The sequence below is a fragment of the Schistocerca gregaria genome, chromosome 2, assembly GCF_023897955.1.
Source record: "Schistocerca gregaria isolate iqSchGreg1 chromosome 2, iqSchGreg1.2, whole genome shotgun sequence".
In the NCBI taxonomy this organism is placed as follows: Eukaryota; Metazoa; Arthropoda; class Insecta; order Orthoptera; family Acrididae; genus Schistocerca; species Schistocerca gregaria.
In genome coordinates this window covers 105,055,417-105,083,250 of record NC_064921.1, presented here as the reverse complement: position 1 = coordinate 105,083,250, position 27,834 = coordinate 105,055,417, and the positions used below count along the sequence as shown (strand labels likewise).

The 27,834-nt window shown below is 43.7% G+C and overlaps 1 protein-coding gene across 1 annotated transcript in view; it reads right to left on the bottom strand.

Annotated features, from left to right (window-relative positions):
* LOC126336449 (SET domain-containing protein SmydA-8-like) overlaps positions 1 to 27,834 on the bottom strand; it is a 332,354-nt gene that overhangs the window by 190,623 nt on the left and 113,897 nt on the right. The window contains exon 2 of the mRNA XM_050000158.1: positions 25,966 to 26,102. Coding sequence (XP_049856115.1) covers positions 25,966 to 26,102 — 137 coding nt within the window. The remainder of the gene's footprint in view (positions 1 to 25,965; positions 26,103 to 27,834) is intronic.

Below are 27,834 nucleotides of genomic sequence, written 5' to 3'. Positions count from 1 at the left end.
GAGCTTTGGAATACTTACGGTCAAATAAGGCAGAAGGGATAGATAACATTCCATCAGAATTTTTAAAATCATTAGGGGAAGTGTCAACAAAACGACTATTCACGTTGGTGTGTAGAATATATGAGTCTGGCGACATACCATCTGACTTTCGGAAAAGCATCATCCACACAATTCCGAAGACGGCAAGAGCTGACATGTGCGAGAATTATCGCACAATCAGCTTAACAGCTGATGCATCGAAGCTGCTTACAAGAATAATATACAGAAGAATAGAAAAGAAAATTGAGAATGCGCTAGGTGACGATCAGTTTGGCTATAGGAAAAGCAAAGCCACGAGAGAGGCAATTCTGACGTTACGGCTAATAAAGGAAACAAGGCTGAAGAAAAATCATGACACGTTCATAGGATTTGTCGATCTGGAAAAAGCGTTCGACAATATAAAATGGTGCAAGCTGTTCGAGATTCTGAAAAAAGTAGGGGTAAGCTATAGGAAGAGACGTGTCATATACAATATGTACAACAACCAAGAGTGAGTAATAAGAGTGGACGATCAAGAACGAAGTGCTCGTATTAAGAAGTGTGTAAGACAAGGCTGTAGCCTTTCGCCCCTACTCTTCAATCTGTACATCGAGGAAGCAATGATGGAAATAAAATAAAGGTTCAGGAGTGGAATTAAAATACAAGGTGAAAGGATATCAATGATACGATTCGCTGATGACATTGCTATCCTGAGTGAAACTGAAGAAGAATTAAATGATTTGCTGAACGGAATGAACAGTCTAATGAGTACACAGTATGGTTTGAGAGTAAATCGGAGAAAGACGAAGGTAATGAGAAGTAGTAGAAATGAGAACAGCGAGAAACTTAACATCAGGATTGATGGTCACGAAGTCAATGAAGTTAAGGAATTCTGATACCTAGGCAGTAAAATAACCAATGACGGACGGAGTAAGGAGGACATCAAAGGCAGACTCGCTATGGCAAAATAGACATTTCTGTCCAAGAGAAGTCTACGAATATCAAATACCAGCCTTAATTTGAGGAAGAAATTTCTGAGGGTGTACGTCTGGAGTACAGCATTGTATGGTAGTGAAACATGGACTGTGGGAAAACCGGGACAGAAGAGAATCGAAGCATTTGAGATGTGGTGCTATAGACGAATGTTGAAAATTAGGTGGACTGATAAGGTAAGGAATGAGGAGGTTCTACGCAGAATCGGAGAGGAAAGGAATATGTGGAAAGCGCTGACAAGGAGAAGGGACAGGATGATAGGACATCTGCTAAGACATGAGGGAATGACTTCCATGGTACTAGAGGGAGCTGTAGAGGGCAAAAACTGCAGAGGAAGACAGAGATTGGAATACGTCAAGCAAATAATTGAGGACGTAGGTTGCAAGGGCTACTCTGAGATGAAGAGGTTAGCACAGGAAAGGAATTCGTGGCGGGCCGCATCAAACCAGTCAGTAAACTGACGAGAAAAAAAAAGTCGTGAATATCAGGAATCCGGCAAAACTTCAAATCTCCAACATATCTGCGACCGCGGAAAGACCCTGCAAGAACGGGGCCAACGTCGACTGAAGAGAATCGTTCAACGTGATAGAAGTGCAATCCCTTCCGCAAACTGCTGCGTATTTCAGTGCTGGGCCATCAACAAATGGTAGCATGCGAACCATTCAACGAAACATGTTTAATACTGGCTTTTGGAACCGAAGGTCCACTCGATGACTGCACGACACAAAGCTTTACGCCTCGCCTGGGCCGGTCAACACCGACAATGGACTGTCCATTACGGGAAACACGTTGCGTGGTTGGACAAGTACTGTTTCAAATTGTATCGAGCGGGTGGATTGCAGTTGGAATGATATGGGACACCTGATACGTCTAGATACGACACAGACAGGTGACTCGTACGTAAGCATCCCGTCTGGTCACCTGCATCCATTCACGTCCATTGTGCATTCCGATGGACTCGGTCAATTCCAGCAGGACTATGCGACACCCCACACGTCCAGAGTAGCTACAGAATGGCTTTAGAAACACTCTTCTGAGTTTAATCTCTTCCGCTGGGCACCAAACGACCCATATGTGAACAGTATTGAGCATATTTGTCATGCCTTGCAATGTGCTGTTCAGAAGAGATCCCCATCCCCTTCGTACTCTTCCAGATTTATGGACAGTCCTGAGGGATTCATGGTGTCAGTTCCCTCGAGCACTACTTCAGACATTAGTCGAGTCCCTGCCACGTCGTGTTGCGGCACTTCTGCGTGCTCGCGGGAGTCCTACACGATACTAGGCAGGTATAACAGTTTCTTTCCATCTTCAGTGTATAATGAAGTACTATCTGGAAACAGTTGCACAAATATTCAGGCAGATCTTAATAAGATTTCAAAGTAGTGCACAGATTCTAAACGTGCTTTGAATATTCAGAAAAGTGAAAATGGTGCTCTTCACACAACGAAAAAATAATCTGTAGTGTCTTATTACAATACTGGAATCAGTTAACCCATAGAGTCTCCCGGCTGCAGAGACATGAAATGGGATGATCACATTTGCTCCGTCATAGGTAAAACAGGAGGCAGACCTAGACTCGTTGCGAATATACTAGCAAGAGGCAGTCAATCGACAAAGATTACTGAACACCCGGGCAACGCATCCTCATATGATTTAGACCTGTACCAAAAAGTGCGGACAGGGGATACTGAGCGTTTACAACGAAGACATAGAGTTTCGTTTGAACCATGGCAGAACTTCACGCGTGTTCTGAAAAACCTGAACTGGCAGACGCTTGCAGGCAGACGCAAATTGTCCTGTGAAAGCCTGCTTACAAAGTATCAAGACCTTGTATTGAGCGATGAATCTAGGAATATAGCAAAATCCTTACGTACAGCAAATATCTCTCTGTTACCTTCCAAACTTCACACAAGGTATGCATACCTCGCGATATTAGTACTCACAGAAGAATGATACAGCGGTGAAATGGCTTAGCTGAAGACCAGGGGTTCGTTTCCGGAACAAATTTTCATTCTGCGGCGGAGTGTGCGCCGATCTGAAATTGCCTCACAGATTAAAACCGTGTACCAGATTGGGAATCGAAGATGGAACCTTTGCAAAGATCCAGTTTTTACTTAAGGCAGTGAGCTATGCACTTAAACCGTCAAAACGATTAAAAATATCAGAACGTTGGGCAGCCAGTAAAGGAAAGAGGTATGTTTGGATTTACTAGGGGAGGTAAAGAAAAGATTAGAGCGTGTAAGGTGCCTCTTACGAGAGGAAGACATTTTCACCAGTTGTAATAAATTATTGTCTCTTATTGAAAAATGGTTCAAATGGCACAGAGCACTATGGGACTCAACATCGGTGGTCATCAGTCGCCTAGAACTTAGAACTACTTAAACCTAACTAAGCTAAGGACATCACACACATCCATGCCCGAGGCAGGATTCGAACCTGTGACCGTAGCGGTCACGCGGTTCCAGACATACACGCCTAGAACCGCACGGCCACACAGGCCGGCTGTCTCTTATTGATGTATTGACGATAGTTAGGAAGTGCTGTAGTCCGTAGCTGACCATGCGTCGGAGAGCATTTCCCACGCTGGCTGGCTAGGTGACGAAGCGACCACATGTCGCGCGTAGTGGGGTGGGGCTCGGTGCTGGACCGTAGAAACAAGCGTCATTACTGGAAGTACCGCCATATCGGAGCATCAATTTTGTTTATTTATATTTAATAATTAAAGTCATTTTTGACAACATGAATACTAGGAGGAGCCTCTGGATGTTTACAACTATTTATCATAATTTTGCCTCGTTATAATTCACACCCGTTCATTAACAAATGCATATATTAGTAAGTACGAACTTGATCGGAAATCCACGAACTGTGACGAAACTAGTAAGACATACGGACTGAGCGCCAAAGTCGGCAGTAGGCGTTAAGAGCTCTTCCTGTTTTGTTCGATGGTAGCCATGCTCTCGGTTACGAGTAGTTTGTATTTCTTTATTTATCTAATAGGAAAAAGGTGATATCACGGAATTGTGAATGTTAATTTAGAGTAAATAGATACCCCAAAGTTGATCGACAGCAATTTCAGATAATTAGCTTCCACCGACAGAGACATCCAATGCGCCAATGAAGAATCTGCACGGGACAACATTTGCGAGAGCTGCACCGCGCACAGGTTGGAGGAAATCCGACGACACGACCCACCAAGGCGGATCAAGGAAGGTCCGACTTACACTCACAAATTCCGGGTGGAAATGCTGACCAGTTATACTGTATGTCACATATACCACCCTCTACGGACTCGCGGCTAACCTAATAGCAGTATCAGTTTAGAAGCGAAGTGATCTTGCAAGCGTAAGAGGTAATGTGTACGACTTTAATGGAAATTGTATGGAAGTGTTTTGGACATGTAACGAGACGAATGGACTGTAGATGGATCAATAAAATTCTTTCTTCGTATATAAAGAATACGAAAAGACCGAGACAACGATCTAATGGGAGCTCAGTACATGATGTTAGAAAACATGCAGGAACCACATGGATGTGAAGAGCTACGACCGTCATATATTGTAAAATCTAGAGATCTTTATGAAGCAGTGGATGGCGAGTCATTGATGATGATGATGATGGTGATGATGACATTTCATGTCACACAGAATTCGCATTGCACGCGTTCTGAATCGGAAACTTTTGCTTGATTTGAGTGATTCTCCCGAAATATAGGATTATTCAGAAACACATCCAAGGTTTCAGAAGATGATTGCGCTAAAACTACGGGACTTATAGAAAATAGACCTGTATCGGTAAATGAAGAACCTGTCCAAGTTTTTAACTCCCATTTCGGGTTCTCAATAAGGGCATCGTTCGTGACGCAGCAAACATCAATTAGTGTGTGCAGTTTCACTGCTACTGCGTCAGTGACAGAACCCACTGTGGCAACTGTTCACTGGGCTGCCTATCTGCAGGCGCGAACTAATTCGATGCGACGGTATGGAGTTCTGACATTCCTGCTCCCTAGCCGTGCGCCCCGCATCTCCACCACAGCACGAATCGAAACCTGGAGAAATGCTCGGGCCACCGACTGCGTGATTTTTCTGAGTGTATTATTCTTGAAGAATCAAGTTTGCGAAGATTCTTTTTATTAGTGTTACCGGCTTCGACAGATATACGCTACAATCATCGGAGCTTTTAATATTATTTCATGTACATGTTACAATGTTACAAGATCTGATGATTATAGCGTAAATCTGTCGAAACTGGTAATAGTAAGAAACGGAATTAATAGCAGTCTTGGCAAATTTGATTCTTCACGAATAATGGAACCTTCAGATTGTGCCCAACGACTGGCGCAATGTCAAACACATATTGTGACGTTATGACGTCACACAGAGCGCCGGTGTTCGAACTTCCCGTCGAGGCCAGCAGCTGAGAAGAGGACGCCGCCGCAGATCAGAGGTTGTACCCCAGCCGCGAAAGAGGACGCCGGGGTGGATGATGCGCGACAGTTCGGCGCTCGGCAATTAGGAGCTGACTGAGATTCCGCTCGTAGTCAGGAAGTGAGGCGAACGGATGACGTGTGCGGACATTGGCTGCGGTTGTAGGGGTCGTGGACATGTGATGGCAGATGGTCAGTACAGAGGATAGGGCATAATGACGTTAGTTGGAGTGAAAAGTATGATTTAGTGCAAGCATTGTTCTGCTCGCTTTGTATCAAATATTTTGTCTGCTGCAAGTACTCTACCTTGGGCACTAAATTTGTAACTGAACATCTTGTCAAAGGCGCTGAGGGTTTTGTGGACTTGGTGTATATTGACGAACTTGTCTCCTGCGGTAGTTCAAATATCCTGAACTTGTAACGCTTTCTTGCTGCTGGTGTTGCGGGGTACCTCTGTTTCAAGTGGAAATACGAACCTTGCATTGCAATGAAAATAAAATTGAAACCTATAAGATACCTGTCAGCTGTGCCGAAGCAGCGACTTGATGGACGGAAATTGAACATTGTTAAATGCCTAGGTTGTTATTGTGATTGAGCGTTCGAATTAAGTTATCGAGCTGTTACGGTCTGTGTCAGTTACTGACTACCTACAGTTGTTTATTCCTTTGTGTATGGTACATAACAAGACTTGCACATGTCTTTGTGCCCTTGTTGTTTTGGAGACGGTAAACACGTGGACCTGACTTACTAATACTATAGAAATTCCCCCTTGGAGAGGTCTGATCAAGGAAAATGTAATTTTGCGTACTACTAGCACATGACTTGGCTTGGGCGGTTAGGGACAATCAGCGCTTAGGATGTAAATAAAAACAGTGGAGTGGAAAGAAATTCGGACCACACCGCAATTCTCAGCTTGCCTTTTGGAACTTTTGCTAGCTAGTTTTGGTAACTGCGCAAGAGCTGGAAATCTGAACTCTCGATTGTGTTTTTGTAACGAACTGCCGGTCGGTGTGGCCGAGCGGTTCTAGGTGCTTCAGTCTGGAACCGCGCGACCGCTACGGTCGCAGGTTTGAATCCTGACTCGGGCATGGATGTGTGTGATGTCCTTAGGTTGGTTAGGTTTAAGTAGTTCTAAGTTCTAGGGGACTGATGACCTCAGATGTTAAGTCCCATAGTGCTCAGAGCCGTCAGAACCATTTGTGATGAACTTTTCGTTTTCGCATTAGCAGCCATTTGCAACAGACTTCGGAAAAATGTATAGAGCTGAATATCAAGATACGTTGAAACTATATTAGGAAAGCTGTTGGGTACCAAACAGTATGGTACAGGCGTTGAACTGTGACTGTTTGACATGTATTGTAATATTTTTTCAATTGATGCCTGATCTTGCTAATTCTAGTGCCTGTTGGTATCGAAGAAAGAAAACAAGTGACTAATATTTCCTTGGTTCTCTGGATATTCATCGATATCATATATTTTAATTCTTATTTTATTTTTTCTTTCCAACTTTTCAATTTTGATGTTCTAAGAAGGAAAACAAGTGACTGATATTTAATTGCTATCCTGGATGTTCATTGACATTATGTGTTCTATTTTGTTACTTTTAAATTATTGCAATTATTTCAAATTTGATGCTAGTACTAGCTTATTCTATCTGTGTGTCACGCCCTCCAAAAAGGCAAGGTTGTCAAAAGAAAGCAAATGAAAGTTGTTTGAGTATGTATTCTCCTCTCAGCCTAGCACCCCAACATCCACTGCAAACCTGTTCTTGCTACATACATAATCATTTTCTGTATATCGTGTATACTTCATGCTATCGTCTCCTGAAAACCTGAAGGTAGTCATTGCGCTGTCGTCCATAGACCGAAGCCTCATGCAAAAGTTGGAACCTCAGGACGGTGCCACAAGTAAAGACAGTTGCTGCCAGACGCAGGGACGAATTGGAGATGTCCGCGTGGACACTGCCCTAAGTGTTTACTTATGCCACATTAACCGGAAAGTTGTTTATGTCGCCCGCATCTCGCTTCTCGATTCCCGGCGGGGTCAGGGATTTTCTCTTCCTCGTGATGGCTGGGTGTTGTGTGTTGTCCTTAGGTTAGTTAGGATTAAGTAGTTCTAAGTTCTAGGGGACTGATGACCATAGATGTTAAGTACCATAGTGCTTAGAGCCATTTGAACCATTTTTGTTTATGTCCGAGCGCAGTGCCGTTCAGCCCATTCTGTATGTGATCAGCGATCAGTCATACCCATCGCTTACGACAGCAGCATTGTGGTAGCACAGATCTCGCTGCCTGCGACTATAAGAGTTATACTGAACGTTATGTCACGTTAAGGCAACTAGAGACTAATGTGAAACTACCATTCTGTAACGAACTGCTAAATGTTACAAGTGTCAGCATTAATTACATGTCCGGCAGGCCAGAGTGGCCAAGCGGTTCTAGGCGCTACAGTCTGGAACCGCGCGACCACTGCGGTCGCAGGTTCGAATCCTGCTTCGGGCATAGATGTGTGTGATGTCCTTAGGTTAGTTAGGTTTAAGTTGTTCTAAGTTCTAGGGGACTGATGACCTCAGAAGTTACGTCCCAAAGTGCTCAGAACCATTTGAACCATTTGAATTACATGTCCTCACTGTGTACACTAGTAATTTCCAAAGCTAAGTATTTACCATGTTCAAGTTTTAATAAATTACTAATAATTTGTATGCATGTTGTAGTACCTGCTCGACCACCTTCTGAACTACACTTGCTACGATACGCCACATTAACAAATAATCGTGGACAAAAACGTTTGAGTTTGGTCCCATGAGAACTTTTGACGTTGTGGTATGGAAGCAAGCAAATTGTGCAAGCATTTTCTGTCACCACTGCAGTCTGCCAAGTTTAGAACTTTTAAATAAATACACTCCTGGAAATGGAAAAAGAACACATTGACACCGGTGTGTCAGACCCACCATACTTGCTCCGGACACTGCGAGAGGGCTGTACAAGCAATGATCACACGCACGACACAGCGGACACACCAGGAACCGCGATGTTGGCCGTCGAATGGCGCTAGCTGCACAGCATTTGTGCACCGCCGCCGTCAGTGTCAGCCAGTTTGCCGTGGCATACGGAGCTCCAACGCAGTCTTTAACACTGGTAGCATGCCGCGACAGCGTGGACGTGAACCGTATGTGCAGTTGACGGACTTTGAGCGAGGGCGTATAGTGGCCATGCGGGAGGCCGGGTGGACGTACCGCCGAATTGCTCAACACGTGGGGCGTGAGGTCTCCACAGTACATCGATGTTGTCGCCAGTGGTCGGCGGAAGGTGCACGTGCCCGTCGACCTGGGACCGGACCGCAGCGACGCACGGATGCACGCCAATACCGTAGGATCCTACGCAGTGCCGTAGGGGACCGCACCGCCACTTCCCAGCAAATTAGGGACACTGTTGCTCCTGGAGTATCGGCGAGGACCATTCGCAACCGTCTCCATGAAGCTGGGCTACGGTCCCGCACAACGTTAGGCCGTCTTCCGCTTACGCCCCAACATCGTGCAGCCCGCCTCCAGTGGTGTCGCGACAGGCGTGAATGGAGGGACGAATGGAGACGTGTCGTCTTCAGCGATGAGAGTCGCTTCTGCCTTGGTGCCAATGATGGTCGTATGCGTGTTTGGCGCCGTGCAGGTGAGCGCCACAATCAGGACTGCATACGACCGAGGCACACAGGGCTAACACCCGGCATCATGGTGTGGGGAGCGATCTCCTACACTGGCCGTACACCTCTGGTGATCGTCGGGGGGACACTGAATAGTGCACGGTACATCCAAACCGTCATCGAACCCATCGTTCTACCATTCCTAGACCGGCAAGGGAACTTGCTGTTCCAACAGGACAATGCACGTCCGCATGTATCCCGTGCCACCCAACGTGCTCTAGAAGGTGTAAGTCAACTACCCTGTCCAACGAGATCTCCGGATCTGTCCCCCATTGAGCATGTTTGGGACTGGATGAAGCGTCGTCTCACGCGGTCTGCACGTCCAGCATGAACGCTGGTCCAACTGAGGCGCCAGGTGGAAATGGCATGGCAAGCCGTTCCACAGGACTACATCCAGCATCTCTACGATCGTCTCCATGGGAGAATAGCAGCCTGCATTGCTGCGAAAGGTGGATATACACTGTACTAGTGCCGAAATTGTGCATGCTCTGTTGCCTGTGTCTATGTGCCTGTGGTTCTGTCAATGTGATCATGTGATGTATCTGACCCCAGGAATGTGTCAATAAAGTTTCCCGTTCCTGGGACAATGAATTCACGGTGTTCTTGTTTCAATTTCCAGGAGTGTATTAGTTCAGCAGTTTCAGCTATTTTGCAAATTGGTGGCGAGCAGTATACTCAAGTGCTGTGGTATTTAGCACTGGAGCATTGCTACGGATGACTATTCGTCTGTCTCCACACTCCGCAATATCTTTGTGGCTGTATTACTTTCGGTCTGCTGTCGATGTCGCTAAATCAGAGACATTTCACTACGTTGTGTGTATGTGTAACGTTCGGATTTAGGAAATTAAGTACTGAGTGATTTTTATCGTTTATTAAATGGCACGCTACATATCACTTGGCATGAGGGGCAACAACAGCTGTGCTAATATACTACAACTGATGAAAGCCGCAAACGCTGCGTCAAAATGGTTTATTAATCACGACCAATTTCTTGCCGTTATATTAACTTACGATTTAACGGCATTGTGTAGAGAACTGTCATCAGTTTGTCACCTGAAGATGTGACAAATAAGGTGATGAAATAAGTCGTGATTAATAAATCATTTTCGCACAGCTGTCGCAGTTTTCTTCAGTTGAAATACACTACTGGCCATTAAAATTGATACACCATGAAGATGACGTCCTACAGACACGAGATTTAAGCGACAGGAAGAAGATGCTGGGATGTGCAAACGATTAGCTTTTCAGAGAATTCACACAAGGTTGGCGCCGGCGGCGACACCTACAACGTGCAGACACGAGGAAAAAAGAAATGGTTCAAATGGCTCTGAGCACTATGGGACTTAAAATCGTAGGTCATCAGTCCCCTAGAACTTAGAACAACTTAAATCTAACTAACCTAAGGACGTCACGCACATCCATGCCAGAGGCAGGATTCGAACCTGCGACCGTAGCGGTCGCACGGTTCCAGACTGAAGCGCCTAGAACCGCTCGGCCTCACCGGCCGGTGACACGAGGAAACTTTCCAAACGATTTCTCATACACAAACAGCAGTAGACCGGGGTTGCCTGGTGAAACGTTGTTGCGATTCCTCGTGTAAGGAGGAGAAATGCTTACCATCACGTTTCCGACTTTAATAAAGGTCGGATTGTAGCCTATCGCGATTGAGGTTTATCGTATCGCGACACTGCTGCTCGCGTTGGTCGAGATCCAATGACTGTTAGCAGAAATTGAATCGGTGGTTTCAGGAGGGTAATACGGAACGCCGTGCTGGATCCCAACGGCCTCGTATCACGAACAGTCGAGATGACAGGCATCTTATCCACGTGGCTTAACGGATCATGCAGCCACGTCTCGATCGCTGAGTCAACAGATGGGGACGTTTACAAGACAATAACTATCTGCACGAACAGTTCGACGACGTTTGCAGCAGCATGGACTATCAGCTGGGAGACCATGGCTGCGGTTCCCTTGACACTGCATCACAGACAGGAGCGCCTACAATGGTGTACTCAACGACGAACCCGGCTGCACGAATGGCAAAACGTCATTTTTTCGGCTGAATCAAGGTTCTGTTTACGGCATCATGATGGTCGCATCCGTGTTTGGCGACATCGCGATGAACGCACATTGGAAGCGTGTATTCGTCCTCGCCATACTGGTGTATCACCCGGCGTGATGGTATGGGGTGCCATTCGTCACACATCTGTGTCACCTCTTGTTCGTATTGACGGCTCTTTGAACACTTGGACGTTACATTTCAGATGTGTTACGACCCGTGGTTCTACCCTTCATTAGATCCCTGCGAAATCCTACATTTCAGCACGATAAGGCACGACTGCGTGTTGCAGGTCCTGTATTGGCCTTTCTGGATACAAAAAATGTTCGACTGCTGCCCTGGCTAGCACATTCTCCACATCACTCACCAATTGAAAACGTGTGGTGAATGGTGGCCGAGCAACTGGCCCGTCACAATACCCCAGTCTCTACTCTTGATGAACTGTGGTATCGTGTTGATGCTGCATGGGCAGCTGTACCTGTACACGGCATGCAAGCTCTGTTTGACTCAATGTCCAGGCGTATCAAGGCCGATATTACGGCCAGAGGTGGTTGTTCTGGGTACTGATTTCCCAGGATCTATGCACCCAAATTGCGTGAAAATGTAATCACATTTCAGTTCTAGTATATTTCTCCAATGAATAACCGTTTATCATCTCCATTTCTTCTTGGCGTAGCAGTTTTAATGGCCAGTAATGTAAATAGCACGTACTACTTTCGTTCTTAATTTCCGGCAGCCATTGTGTTCATGATGTTCCTTGTATTGACTGCTCCGAAACTGTGTCGTTGTTGCTTATGTACGACGCTCAACAGCTAAACGGGATTGATATTTGCATTTGATGGCTGTTTCAGTTTCCTACCCCGGACATCTGAACGCTGAATTACGACTTTGACGTGCGTACTCGCGGAGCAGGCGGAGCCAAAATATCCTCTGTTTTCTGAGGGCGACGCTATCGCCTCGCGACTCTTAAGGGGCTTCTCAGGCCCTCGCGAAACGCTCGATATAATCTCGTCTCGCCTAACTAAAGCATCTTTGACGTAAAACTCGCAGCGTGGCTAAATAATAATATTTTTATAGGCAGTTTAAAAGATCTCAAGTCACGCATCGTCATTCACAAGCAACTTGGAGCTGTAAACGCGCCGGTTATAAATAAACGCGGCGGCTCTCTCGTCAACAACGTTCTCATAAAAAGCGCTGTGGCACCGGGGAAGGGTAAATCAAATGATGAGTCACGATGAAGATCACAGGCCACGAATGGCGACGTAAAAATAATTTGGTTTCCAAGGTTACAAGAAAGACCAGTTCGGCAGGTCAGTAACCTGCAACTAAGAGCACCGCTACTGCAACACACCTCTATACAACCTTGTGAAAGAATTTCCATCGTAACAACACACGGCCTCTTACACTAGCCCTGCCGTTATTTACCCAAGCGCTCAGTCCAATGTAAGACTGTCCAGTTTTGAGACTGTGAGAAAGCTGATGTTTTACTCGTCACCTTCGTTTGAGTAGCTCGTGCCAGGAACTAGCGACGTAATGAGTAATGGAAAAGTAAGCAGATATCGAATTGCTACAGTTTACTAATTTCTGCAAGTTCATAGCTTTTCTCAGATAATCCCCTTCAGACTATTTTCATCCGAACAAAGGACCTGCTGACAAGACGAACAAGGATCAGGGTGCTGGAACACATATTAAAGAATAACTTTTATGGAACCAGAAAGGAGAGGGGGCGGGGGCTAAAAGGTAAAAACTGCAGGGAAAGACAAAAACTGGAATAGATTCAACAAACAACAAAGAAACTGGTCGTTCTTAAAGCGTCTACCATTTCCAGAGGCTATGTCTTTAAGAAATTCTGCTGTCTAGGAAGCAAAATAACACGTAACGGACGATGCAAGGATATAAAGAAGGCATTCGTAGCCAAGAGAAATCTGTTAGTATCAAACATCGGCCTTAATCTCAGAACGAAATTCTCGAGAATGTATGCTTGGAGCACAGCATCGTATGGTAGTGAATAATGGACTGTGCGAAAAGAGGAAAAGAAGAGAATTGAAGCGTTAGAGATGTGGTGCTATGACGAAAATTAGGTAGGCCGATAGGATAAGAAACAAAGAGGTTTTTCGCAGAAGAAAGGAACATGTGGAGAACACTGAGAAGAAGAAGGGAGAGGGCTGATAAGCCCTATGTTAAGACAACAGGAATTAACTTCCATGGTACTAGAGGGAGTTGTAGAAGGAAAATACTCCAGAGGAAGATGGAGATTGTAATATAAAGAATAAATAATTGAGGATGTGGTGTGCAAGTGCTTCTCTGAGATGAAGAGTTCGGCACAGGAAAAGAATTCATAGCAAGCCGCATCAAACCAGCTGTGAGACTGATGATTCCTCCCCCCCCCCCCCCCCCCCCTCACACACACACACAAAAAGTTTTTTCTCTTTCCTGGTTGTTAACACCTTATTGGAATTCATGGCAATTGGAAGCAGCAGACAATTTCCGTCCGTATCAACAACTTTTGAAACCACGCAGTAACTTCTTCCATAAGAAGTAGGGGAAATGTTCTTTCCAACCGAGAAATACTGCATTCATGACGTTACGATTAACGACTGAGTTTATCGACATAATAATGTGAAGTACTACAATCATCGGCCAACTAGAATTCGAAACCGAGTTCTGTTGCTTTGGCTGTAGGCTGAATGCGAACTATTGTAGGCTGACTGCGGCTTCTGCAACTTCTGTGGCTTCGGAGTGGTAAACTCGCCAGTGGAACACCAGCAGTTCCCAAGACAGCTGAATGGTTTAAAATTAAGTGAATTGAGCGCTACCGACACGTTCTACAGGTGACGGAAGGGGGGGGGGGGAGGGGGAGGCGTACGAGGATATTCTGGCGCTGTGGGAATTCCTTCTTAATTGTCTCTTTATACGAATGATTCTTCATGAAATAATTGGGAAGATTAATATCAGGAGAACATTTTTGGGAGCCAGGCCAACACATCTCTAATGAGAGTGTGGAAGATAGAAACCCACTTTCAGCAGAGATTCAGAAAATCCTCATTAAAACCATCTGGAAAGGACACTCCTTTATAATAATCATATTTTTACGTATTATTATGTGGTTCTTTTATTTGTGGCCGTTAAAACATTTTTATTTTTACGGTCATGTAGCCTCTCTTTCGCCGATTTGGGACAAAGAATAATATAAAGAAATTTACATAGTCAAGGATAGGAATCTGGGGGAAAATGTCTCATTATGTGCTAATAACGCATAGAAAATACTGTCTAGATTTTAAAGATTACCTCATAGGTATGCGACTGAATGTTAATAGTCTCGTCTAAATTTTAATATTATATCTACCGCCGTGTCCCTGAGCTTGCACGTATTATAGTTTCCAATTATCAGTTTACTGCTGATGGTATACGAGTAGGTGAATGCGTAGTGTCTGGTTGAATGGCATACTAAAACTATCTTTGTTGATTGTCTCCGTCTTCGGAAAGAAGGGAGCAAAAGAAAGGAAACCACGGATGAATTATTATTACTATAATTATTATTACTGTTATTATTACCAGTGACCTATATTAGCGTAGGTTATATATACTAATTTCCGATAGCTCCATTCATTTCAAAATTACTGATTTGATTCATAACAACGTCGGAGATGGAAAATAAATAGATGTTACACCATCTGTCACGACTTTCCTATATTCATAACAAGGTCATTCATGAAGATATGCAAACATTTTAATATGTTACTCTACAAGTACAACTAAAGAAAAAAGTTCATTTAAACATAGCTCCGAAAATGTTTAGTTACGGAGTTACGGCCAATAAAAATTTTTGCCTGAAATTCAGCAACTTCACTTATAGGAAGCCATCGCAAAACTGTACGAGTTTAAAGTAAAGCACGATTTCCATTTATTTTGTTGTTAATGGTCTGATGAATGTAATAAAACATGTGCAAGACGTGTATCTGCAGTAGTTTTCCAGAACACCCAGAGAAGCAAAGATTATTATACAAGTAAATTTGTTTAGTTAAGAAGAACCCTGTGTATCTGAAACATGCAACAAAATCTGTTCTAGAATGAAATATTCACTATACAGCGGAGTGTGAGCTGATATGAAACTTCCTGGCAGATTAAAACTGTGTGCCGGACCGAGACTCGAGATCGGGACCTTTGCCTTTCGCTGGCAAGTGCTCTACCAATTGAGCTACCCAGCACGACTCACGCTCCGTTCTCACAGCTTTAATTCCGCCAGTAGAGCACTTGCCCGCGAAAGGTAAAGGTCCCGAGATCGAGTCTCGGTCCGGCACAGAGTTTTAATCTGCCAGGAAGATTCAACAAAATCTGTTCATACACTATGCATGAATTCGGCGGAGACTTTTTTGAACGTTTATTGTGATTGTATTGTGAAATTGTATGTACACTGTACAACTTCCTTAACAATGAGCTCTGTTTTTTCCGTTTTAAAATGAATTCACGAGTGCTATGGTATTAATAAAAGCAGATTATCTGACACATTCACACAGTTTCAGTCAACGTTATTACCGTCATTTTTCCAAAATTAAATTCTCTACAACTTCTGTTGAAAACTTCGTGCAATTGGTTGGAATTTAAAACTTAAATTGGACCTAGTAGTGAATAAATTAAAAATTTTACGAAATTCTGTGCTTCTAAGGATGTCCTGGAAAACTACTGCAGATCACGTCTGGTACACGTTTTATTAGATTCGCCAGATCAGTGACAATAAAATAAATGGAAATCTCGCTTTTCTTTAACGTCATACGGTTTTGCGATGGCTTCGTATTAGCGAAGTTGCTAAATTTCAGGCAAAATCTCTTATTAGCTGTAACTCCGTCTAAGCATTTGAGGACCTATATTTATGTGAACGTTTTACTTTAGTTTTACTTGTAGAATAACAGATAAATATATTTGCATATCTTCGTGAATCACCCTGTATACAGTGAACTGTAACAGTTCTGTTAACATTGCGTTTTCTCATTCAGTTATCTTAACGTGTTACCATTTCGCCCGCTTTAAATTTTTTGCCACGCAATGTTGAGCTACAATCTGGCGTGGAAATGTTTAACAGAAGATATTGTCAGTCTGGGTAGAAGCCCGAAAGAATATAATCAGTTAATCACACTGAGAAAAAGTTTGAAATAAAGTGAGATAGTAATTGAATCGTCAAACTTGATCCTGATGATGCGCTCATTAGATTTATCGAGGAGAAGATAAAAACAGCGAGCACACTCCGGTGTTAGAAAGTAGTTAGTATAAAAACTTATTAGTCGTAGTGAATGAAAACAAAGATGGTCAGTTTACTAATGCATTCAACTGCAGATTCAAAAACACACCCTTATGAACATCACATAACATGAGGACGTAGGTTGCAAGTGCTACTCTGAGATGAAGAGGTTAGACATACATGGCAAAAGGTGCTTCCCATTATGTCACATATTAGAGGTTCGTCCCATCCCGTCCATGTGTAGAGCAAAGCGTAGTGTTAGCGCCAAAGGCTGTTGCGGTATACTAGCCGATCTGATTCGGATTTAGGCGAACTGACACGAATCAATGTGAGACTCCAGATGCCAAACAAGCAAGCATTTAAAATGCGTAACAGGAATGAAGCTACACGATTCACGAGTGATACATGTCCCTTTCATAGTTTAGATTAATGTGACATCATGAGTAGTGGATTTCCAGAATGAGGAAATTACCTGCGGAGCCTGTAAAAGCGAAGTCGACATCAGAAAAGTAAGAGACAAAGAGATAGGACTAAGTCGATCAGTGTAGCAGACCAACTAGCGTGTTTTTTATGTGGGAGCACTGTTCCGTTTTTTTTTTGTGAAATTTCCTGAAAACTGGTTACAATGTACTCGCGCGTCGTGGAAAACACGTGTTTCGACTATTCTGGGAGACGATGGCTTCGTGGTCGCTTATTCCCATTTTTCAGTGCTTTAAATTTATGCATTGTCACTATATCATCGTTATTATATTCTGTGAATTGTGATTGCGTGCTTCCTTTTCGCGTTAATGAACGTTGTAAGTATCCAAAGAACTCACAAGGGCTAAATAAATCATTTGCTGCCAAAGATCCTCGTACTTTTTAGATTTACAGAAGGCTTTCAACATCTACATCTACATCTACATTTATACTCCGCAAGCCACCCAACGGCGTGTGGCGGAGGGCACATTACGTGCCACTGTCATTACCTCCTGTGGTGTCACCGCCTGACACCACACTTGCTAGGTGGTAACCTTTAAATCGGCCGCGGTCCGGTAGTATACGTCGGACCCGCGTGTCGCCACTATCAGTGATTGCAGACCGAGCACTCGCCCAAGTTGTACAACCGACTTTGCTAGCGATGGTTCACTGACAAAATACGCTCTCAATTGCCGAGACGATAGTTAGCCTAGCCTTCAGCTACGTTATTTGCTACGACCTAGCATGGCGCCATTATCATTTGCTATTGATACTGTGAATCATGTAATGTCAAGAGCGACGTTCGTCATTAATGAATTAAAGTTAAGTATTCCACAAGCTACGTCCGTTTTTCTACATTCTAATTTCCTTGTCCTGTTCCAGACCTCACGCCAGCCTGCGTGAGCTAAAACGCGTGCCTTCTCTAGTTACACGGTGTTGGCTCTCCTGCCAACCACAACAGTACCCATTATTGAGAAAAAATAGAACAACTCTCAGGAATCATAGATGGATTAACGTGTTAGAAGGAAGTAGTTACACACTAGCGACTTGACATGCGCTAATGATTTTCTGTGGAAAGACGAGGAAGCGAAAACTGTAAGCAGCGAATGACAGTAGAGAATGCTTGACAGTGGAAGGTTTTACAAAAAAAATGGTTCCAATAGCTCTGATCACTATGGTACTTAACTGTGGAGGTAAGGACATCACACACATCCATACCCGAGGCAGGATTCGAACCTGCGACCGGAGCGGTCTCGCGGTTCCAGACTGTAGTGCCTAGAACCGCTCGTCCATCCCGGCCGGCAAGGTTGTACAAACTCGACACTTGTTCCGTGCTCTTTTCCACAAGATCCGTCATACATAGAATTGAACATTTCGGCTGCAGCACAGAATTTCATCATAGATATGTTACACAATCATAAATATCTGAGAGGAAATAAAATCGCGTAGCTAACCGTATTCCGAATGTTGAGATTACGCGTTTGGCTCAAAATTATGCTGACTGGCTCTTTCACTCGACATCGTCACCCACAAACTATTGACTTTTATGACAGTCTGCACCTTGAACCTCAAGCGTATGTTCGGCAAGAACGACAGCCTGCCTATAGAACTGCAATCTTTAATCACAGAGACGGGAGTCGTGTAGCGTCACAGCTTTTTAAAAGAAGTTTCCCTCATATCACGAGAAATATTGCCAAATGACAGCGCCTAGAACGCCAAAATTGAATAATATTTAATTTTATTCTGACAAGCATCTATGTAATGCAGCGAAGCTTTGTAACTAATACCAACATAAAAAATACACAAAAACAATAACGTTAAAGTTCTTTAAGTAGTTAATGTACGATTACTATTGTGAAAAGATCTCTTGCTCTCTTTGGTTCTGGTCTCTCTTGCACTCTTATTCTCTTTCTGTCTTTCTTGTACTTCTTATATTAAGATATCGTCTCTGTTATCATTGCCGATACGAGGTTGTCGCCTTGCTGTATTAAGTCATAAAGTGTCGTGAAAGCTGTTTCACATTTAGAAAACTTAAAAAATATTTTCTGCTTGTAGGCTACGTTATTTAATCATCCTTTCTGTGAAACGTATAGTAAACGCATGCCAGGGAAAGAAAGTGAAATATTGAAAGACGGAGACTTTACGTTTGGCAAGCGATCTTTTTATGTGCTATTTCGTGCGTGATTTAATTGTTATAGTCATTTTAACCTGTAAATCATATTTATTTTTTCGAAGGCCAATAATCTTTCTGGACAAAGCTTTCCCTTGTGCTCGTGGTCAAATACATACAGAAACTGCCAAACTAATCCTTCTTCAAACACGCTGTGGGCCGTAGCTAATTTGATAAGTCTAGCCAAGAAAGTGATAATAGTGGTAATTATTCTTGTGTCATGCAAATTAATTACAATTAATCAAAAAGTCAAAATTCCATTGTTTGGCCCCAGTCCTTCTTATAAAGTTGCACCCAAAGATAGAATTTTCATTAAATCATTTACGTAACGTCAAGTTTGTCTATTATTGAACGCAAGTTTTACTTCAAATTAGAGGCGGTAACGCTATAGTCGCTCTATACATGTGGCGCATAGAAGAAATAACAGGAACGCCCTTTACTCGCATACTTTTATTGGGCGCAGACAAAAGAGCTCAGGAAAGGGCCAATATCTCCGCTTTGTACTCGTACATAACGAGATCGAGTTCAGCCGTCAAGTCTAAATACTGTACCTAACTTCTGAGAGTGCGTGAAGTAGGAGCGTGAATTTCGTAATCTTAGTGCTGCTTCAAAGCTGGTAGGTAACATTTTTAGAGCATGAGTCTTTTTAAAAAAATAATAACGTTTTCTGAGTTTGAGAAGTTTCTACTGTTGAGATGACTTCTTCGTTTATAATAAATGGCAACAGACTGTGCATACATACTGACGAGCGAAACCATTATGAGCACATATTTAGCCGCGCAGGATTAGCCGTGCGGTCTTAGGCGCTGCAGTCATGGACTGTGCGGCTGGTCCCGGCGGAGGTTCGAGTCCTCCCTCGGGCATGGGTGTGTGTGTGTATGTTTGTCTTTAGGATAATTTAGGTTAAGTAGTGTGTGAGCTTAGGGACTGATGAACTTAGCAGTTAAGTCCCGTAAGATTTCACACACTTTTTTTTTCAGCACATATTTAACAGCGCGTTGGTCCTCTTTTGGAACTCAGTACTACAGCTATTGTGCGTGAGGTGGATACGACAGGTACATAGTATGTTTCCGGAGGTATGTGGTAACTGGTGTCTAGGCACAGGTCACGCAATTCCTGTAAAGTACAGGTCGGTGGTTCGTGGGCCGGAGAGTTGTCAATCAACAGCGTCCCAGATGTGTTGCAATGGGTTCAGATCAGAAGAATTTGGTGACCAAAACATCAAACCGATTACATTATCGTGCTCCTGAAACCACTGTAGCACGATGCGGGAATTGCGATCCAGGCAGTTATAGTGCTGAAGGTGATATGGCCGTCGGGGAAAACATCAAGCATGAAGGGATGTGGGTCGTCCGCAATTATGTTTACGTTGCCCACAGCTGTTACGGCGCCTTAGACTACTACCATGAGTCCTATGTAACCCATATGAACGTCGCCAATGGCGTAAAACACTGGCCGAGGTGTGGTGCATGTTTCGGACTGACGTTCGCCTGGATGACGGCGTATCTGGACATGACCATCGATTTGGCGTAACAAGAAAGATGATTTGTCCGGCAAGGTGGCACTTTTCCATGGTCAAATTTCGACGTAATCTCGATCCCTGCAGCCGCGATTGGCTATGTGATTCGGTTAACGTGGAAACACATATGGGATGTGTGTTGCCGAGCCCCACGTTCAACAAAGTCCGCTGAGTGGCGTATTATGTAGTACATATGCCTGCAGTAGTACACCACTCCGTCGTCAGGTGTTTCAGTGATTACCATGTGCGCCACTTTAGAGACCTGGCAAGTCTCCACGTCCACGTTCTGTGACGACGCGTGAACGTCCAACACCTTTCTCCCATGTGAAAAAAAGTACCAGCACAGCTGTAAGTTGAGAATGCCTTTATTCTATCACACGACTAGTTTCGGTGGCACATTACCGGCATCCTCAGGCCCCACCACCGCCAAAAGAGTCTTGATTTCCTCGGCGCATTTGCTGCAGGATCCTTGTTACTAGCACACGTGGGATATCTTTCATTAGGAGTCTGTTCTCGAAACCGTGTTGTCTACAATGGCATTGGAGACAACACGGTTTCAAATGTAGACTCCTGATGAAAGCTAGCCCACGTGTGCTAGTAACACGGATCCTGCAGTAAATGCGCCGAGGAAATCAAGACTCTTTTGGCGGTGGTGGAGCCTGAGGATGCCGGTAATGTGCCACCGAAACTAGTCGTGTGATAGAGTAAAAACATTCTCAACATACAGCTGTGCTGCTACTTTTTTTCACAAATATCGTCAACTGAAGTGTCTTGTCCATTCATTAAGGTAGACGTCCATATATTAATCATATCTTGTCTCCTACTCGTTCTTTCACCGTCTTTCAACCATTTTCCTTGGATGTTCACGACAGTGGTCTGCTGCCAGAGACCAGTGTCGCCGTGAATTTGACGATTTGCGGCCCTTATCGTTGCTAGAATATACTCAGCTCCTCTTGTATAGTTTCCATCACGTGCCTTAAGCACTAGAAGCAGAATGCAATCTCGAGGTGGGTAATGATCATAATGTTTCGTCTCATCAGTGTATTTAATTCGTCCATCCTATCCCCATCATGAAGTTCTCTAACGATGACAATCAACGTAAGGCTAGCGGTGCTACAATTTTTCATTACCACTATTCTGCCGGCAAGAGGTAGACGCTACCTGCTTCAAGTGTTTCTCTTTTGCATTCGGACATTATTGAAATCTACTAGATTAAATGATAAAGTTACACTTTCCAGTTACATTAAAGTGACCACATGTCAAAAACCTGAATAACCACACTATGCAAGCTCAGACCGCTGAAAGAGAATCAGTGAGGTTCTAGAAGATACCAACAGGGATGTGGAGCCACGCCGACTCCAGCGGCCAGCTGCGCTAAGTTGCTCGGTTTGTAGATCCGAGGCGCAAACTGCCCAATCGAGATGTTGCCACAGATTCTCGATTAGGTTTAAATACACGGAGCTTGGTAGCCAGGGGAGTAGGGTAAATTTATCCCGGAGTAATCCGAACCACACACTGAAACATCCACTTTGAAAAATTAATGAATTACTGTGCTGATAAACCTCTTACGTTATTTGATTTTCAAACAGCTGAGCAGAACAGCAGAACTGAACGTACTCAGACAGTTCTCTCTTTACTTATTCTGATCAACACTAAACTGACACACAATATTTTTAGCGCAACGCAATCTCACTTTCAGTACAAAAGAATGGCTCTGACTAACAATAACCTATACCTTTCATGAATCACTTACCTCACAAAAATCTTCGTTACTTGAACTACTGCAATACAGGGAGCACCACTACTGCCAGCTAAATAAAATATTCAAACTACTGAAGGCACTAACTCCTGATAGGCATAGTTAGCAAATGAAAGATTTTGATAGAGAACAAACAATGTATTTACCTTCATAATGTTCAAAAGTCATCATATATATAATACTGGATATCATCGCTCTCAAAATTCTGCCATCTCTCTCCCCACATCTACCACTGCTGACGGCTCACCTCCAACTGCGCAACGCTACGCGCTGTTTACATCCAACTGCCCAACACTACAATAGCGAATATTCCAACAATGAAACCCAGCCACAGACTGCACACAGCACACTCAGTGATTTTCATACAGAGCGCCACGTGGCGTTACCAACATAAAAACCTAAACAGCCTACTTACATCACGTACACTGCGAGCTGTGTGACACTTTGCAATGTCCTGCTGGCAGATGCCATCGTGCCGAGGAAAAATAAATTGCAAGTAGGGGTGGACATGGTCCCCAAGAATAGATGCGTACTTTGTTGAACCACTGTACCTTCCAGAATTACGAAGTTGCCCAAGGAAGGCCATGAAAACATTTTCCACATCACTGCGCATGCACGCTGTTTGTTTTCACTCCGTACACGCCAACGGCCATCTGTCGTAACTCAGTGGACTTACAGCCTTCGACGCAGAGGAACAGCAGTCAGCATGGTCCATGAACCAGGCGTCTGCTGCAGAGGCCCATACGGAGTAACATTGTCTGAACAGTCGCTGAGGACACACTGTTAGCAACCCCTTGGTTCAACAGAGCGGTTGTTTCTCAACAGTTGCAGATCTATTCGCTCGGCTTTGGAGCCGTCCTTCATCCATGTCATTTATCGCCCGTGGTGCGCCAGTTATCTCGGCGTCGCATTTAGATAGTGTAACTCTACTATGAGTGATATAATTTACCCACAGAGGCATGCGGACTGTTTACAGACCTAGACGTTTCGCAAATGCTTCCACCCTTGGCCCGAAAGCCAATGATAATACCGTTTTGGAAGTCAGATAAATCGCTCCGTTCGACGACTGCACTATCTTCAACGTGCCCCCCCCCCCCACCCCACTCCCCAACCACACACTCACCGGCACGCTTTATATATCCTCCACTGTTAGTGCTGCCATCTGCCGTCTGCGAATAGTCGAAAATAGGATGTGGTTATGTCCCTGGACCGTGTATCTGCAGTGACTCATAGAGGAAGACTATAGTTCAATTCTTTTATCCCGGCGGCTCGCGCATGCCCGCCCAGACCCGGGAGATTGCTGCGTTGCCAGTTGTAGGCGCTAAGAGAAGCTGCGCCACAGTATAGTATAGTTCGCAAACTTACGTTTAGGAGGGAGCGCGCAGGTTATGAAGTAAAGCCACCACGGCCGCATTAACCCTTTCGCTGCTACAGAGACGTGTTCCTCGCATTCCGCACTGTGCGCGATTTTGTCATCCCTGCACTGCTCGCCTGTGTGCAGACACATGGTGTTCCGACTGCTTTGACACACTTATCATTCAGTTTCACAAAAACTATTTGGCCCAAAAATTTGATTTTTACACATCTTCTTGACTGATATACCTCCGCCCCCCCCCCCCCCCCCATAAATGACTTAATTTTGTTTCGATGATCAATGCTGTTATTGTGCAGCATTAAATGTAGTAAACCATTGAACGAAATTTTGAAGAGTTTGCAGAGGTAAAAGTCACAGCGTATACGTTCCGTATGGTCGATTTTAGTTGCCACTAGAAATTTCAAAAAATACATTCAAACGAATAAAATTCATGAAATAAAACACTTCGATATGGTTTTCGAATAGAGAAAATATTAGGCACCAAAAAAGGCTTGAATTCGGAACCTTGTGCATAGCAGCCAAACACCTTAACCATTACACTAACACAGCTCGTCATTTAACGGCATTCCTGTAGGACTCTAAAACATCACATAAAATACCGACAAACACTGTTGGTATAACTATGAATTACTCACGTTTCGTCGAAGTACAATAGGAAATAAACAATTACCGCTGTTCTTTATTGCGAAAAAGCGATTAGTGACAATGAATTTCCCTGCTATCTCCTGAATTAGGAGACTTATTGCTTGTTTGGTTTAATTAATTAATAGAATATGAAGCAATTGGTATAAACAATGTTTTTTCCAAACTTCCTACAAAAGAAAGTCTGCTATCAAGACATTTCTTTTGTTCAGTTACTTTATTTATGACTGAACGTTTCTAAAACTGAAGACACTCATCCGTGCTCTACACTGCAGTCGAGTTCTGGCAACGTCGTCCTCTGTTCATTGGCTAGCTGTGTTTTGTGACGTCAGATGCGCAGAACGACCCTAAACTCGGCCGCCGTCGTAAATGACGCGCACTTTAATGACAGATTGTCCAGAGCTCATGGTCTCGAGGTAGTGTTCTCGCTTCCCGAGCACTTGGTCCCGGGTTCGATCCACGGCGGGGTCAAGGATTTTCACCTGCCTCGAGATGACTGAGCGTTGTTGTGTCGTCTACATCATCATCCCTCACCCACATTACGGTCGGAGGAAGGCAATGGCAAACCACCTCCACTAGGACACTGCCTAGTATGGCGGTGCGGGTCTCCCGCATCGTTCCCCTATCCTCTGTCAAGGAGTACGGGACATCATCATCAATCACAAACTGCTTCGTTTGCATCAGTAATTTTTCACTTTAAATAATATGTGTTTCGGTTTTGCAAATGTACATGTGCGCAACGGCAATGTTTGGGAACCTCCAAGCCAGTGATTTAAAAGAATATTTATAATTTTTTTGTAATTTTCCGGAATGACGTTGGAGAGTATTAAATAGCGTGTTACATTTTATTTATTTATTTATGCATTTATTTTACCTGGCAAGATTAGGGACTTCGGGCCCTCTCTTACAACTAACCAGGCATACTCAGATTGAACGAATTTCCGTCTGTACAGAACATTATGGACACACCACGTGTTATACAGTATTAATGTTAAAGAAAAAATAGAGATTACAACAGTAGTACAAGGATAATTACAACAATCAAAAAAATAATTATAACAATCAAGAATAATAATAATAATAATAATAGTAATGACTACGTATTTCGAAGTAAACATATTTTTCTTTTATGAATGTCGGTCCTATTGCTAGTTGGGACATAAGACGATAGAATGGGGTGAAAGAGATATAGAAGAGGTAGTTAGGTTAGAGGAAGAGAAATAGAAGGATAAAATTCGAAGCTATGGTGGAGAGGAGAAAGAAAGCAACTCTTCCCGTACTTTTCCAGTACCTGCACTTCTGCATGCCTGACAGCGACGCTGATATTTTTAATCACCACTTGTCATTAATAGTATGTCCATTTGCTTCGCAGTAGGTGTGCTATACTAAATGGTTTTTCTTCAACTCGAACGTCACATATGCGAAACAGCTATTTCATGAAATTGGACATTGTCAACAGAGCACATGATCTCATTTTCAGGACTGTCTTTACTCAAATTGTCTTTATTGCAAAAGTTGATTTTGTATTTTGTGACCATTACTGTGACAAGCTGTGTGGTCCTGACAGTGTAATTTAAATGCGACGTGGAGCGCCAGGATTTTGCAGAACGCACCTGCCCATGATGTCAGAGACTTCAACGTTGTACGGAAGGTTCTCCTTGTCTGGGTCCTCTGGAACGTCTTCATCTGTCTTCTCGCTTTCCACACTCTTTTCGCGACGCTGCCTGTTCCGTTTCTTTTTGTCGCTCTTCTGGAAAAGACAAAAAGACGCATATATTAACTTTGCAAAACAGCAATCAACACAAAATAAGACATACCGAAACAATGAAAGATCTGTGCAGCGAAAGAAGGAAGGATACGTGAATAATCCGATAAATTTTGGGTATACGATAAATCGCACAAATCTAAGGGCTGTCAATACGAGCAAATACCTAGGAATTACAATTACGAGCAACTTAAATTGGAAAGACCACACAGATAATACTGTGGGGAAGGCGAAACAGAGACTGCGTTTTGTTGGCAGAACACTTAGAAGATGCGACAAACCCACTAACTGACTAAAGAGACAGCCTACATAACACTTGTCCGTCCTCTGCTGGAATATGACTGCGCGGTGTGGGATGCTTACCAGGTAGGATTGACAGAGGACATCGAAAAAGTGCAAAGAAGGTCAGCTAGTTTCGTGTTATCGCGCAATAGGAGTGAGAGTGTTACTGGTATGATACGGGAGTTGGGGTGGCAGTTACTGAAACAAAGGCGATTTTCTTTGCGGCGAGATTTGTTTACGAAATTTCAATCACCAGCTTTCTCTTCCGAATGCGAAAATATTTTGTTGACACTCACCTACGTAGCTAGAAATGATCAACATATTAAAATAAGAGAAATCAGAGCTCTAACGGAAAGATTTAGATGTTCCTTTTTCCCATGCGCCATTCGAGAGTGGAATGGTAGAGAAGTAGTACGCAAATGGTTCGATGAACCCTCTGCCAGGCACGTAAGTGTGAATTGCAGAGAAACCATGTAGATGTAGGTGTAGATGTTCTACTGGCCTCACAATCAGTGAACTGATTATTACTGCTCTCAAGTATTAACGTCCAAATAAATCAGAACAATACGAGCTACTTAATTCTGTTCCATTAAGTTACCGAATTTGTCAGTTACTAGGTTTGTGTACTTCACAATCTATATTACTTAACAACTAAAACGCCGACCCATGACCAGTTCCAGGTTGCATGGCTAACGACTTCCAAGAGCAACAAAACTTTGATTTTCAATATTTTCTATAATCACAGATCGAATCTAAAAATTTAAAATGTTGTTACAGTCTACTCATTAAGAGGTATAATATGAAAGTTTCAATACACTAAGTCAAGTGCTAAAATTAGAAACTGCGTTTGTATCTTGAGGTAGATTAACTCTTGGCGCGAAAAATACTAAGACTATTTTCATCCAACGTACAAGAATGAGAGCAGTTAGCGACTTCCAACAAATTTTCTACATACACTGACGGAAAGGAAATGGCAGCACCAAGGAGGAGTTGCGCGACGTAAACGAAAGTTGGTAGGCGTTTTTCTACATCTGAAAGATGAGGTCTGTTCTGGGCCGTTGTGCGTCTTTTCTGGTACACAAGCTCTTTGGCGAGACACTATCGATTACCCTGCTGTACTAGGATCTATGCCCCTGTTGTGATCTCGCGGGTTTCGGCGCTCGGAGCAGTTGGTGTTGGACTCGCTACGAGGCGCAAGGACATGCTTGCGTGGACGAAAGAGGAGAACACGCGTGCTCGGCTAGCAGCAGCACGCCGGGCCTACCTCGTAAGGCGATCGCGAGTTTGTGGTGGACCTGCCTGATGTCAACCCCGGGCGCTCGTCGCATTGCCTTGGTGCCTGTTTACTCGGAGAGACCCATCCCTGGAGACCATCTCGAACAACGCTCTCCATCGAAGGTGTAAGTGATTTTGGTGCCTTCGTTTTGTTGAACGA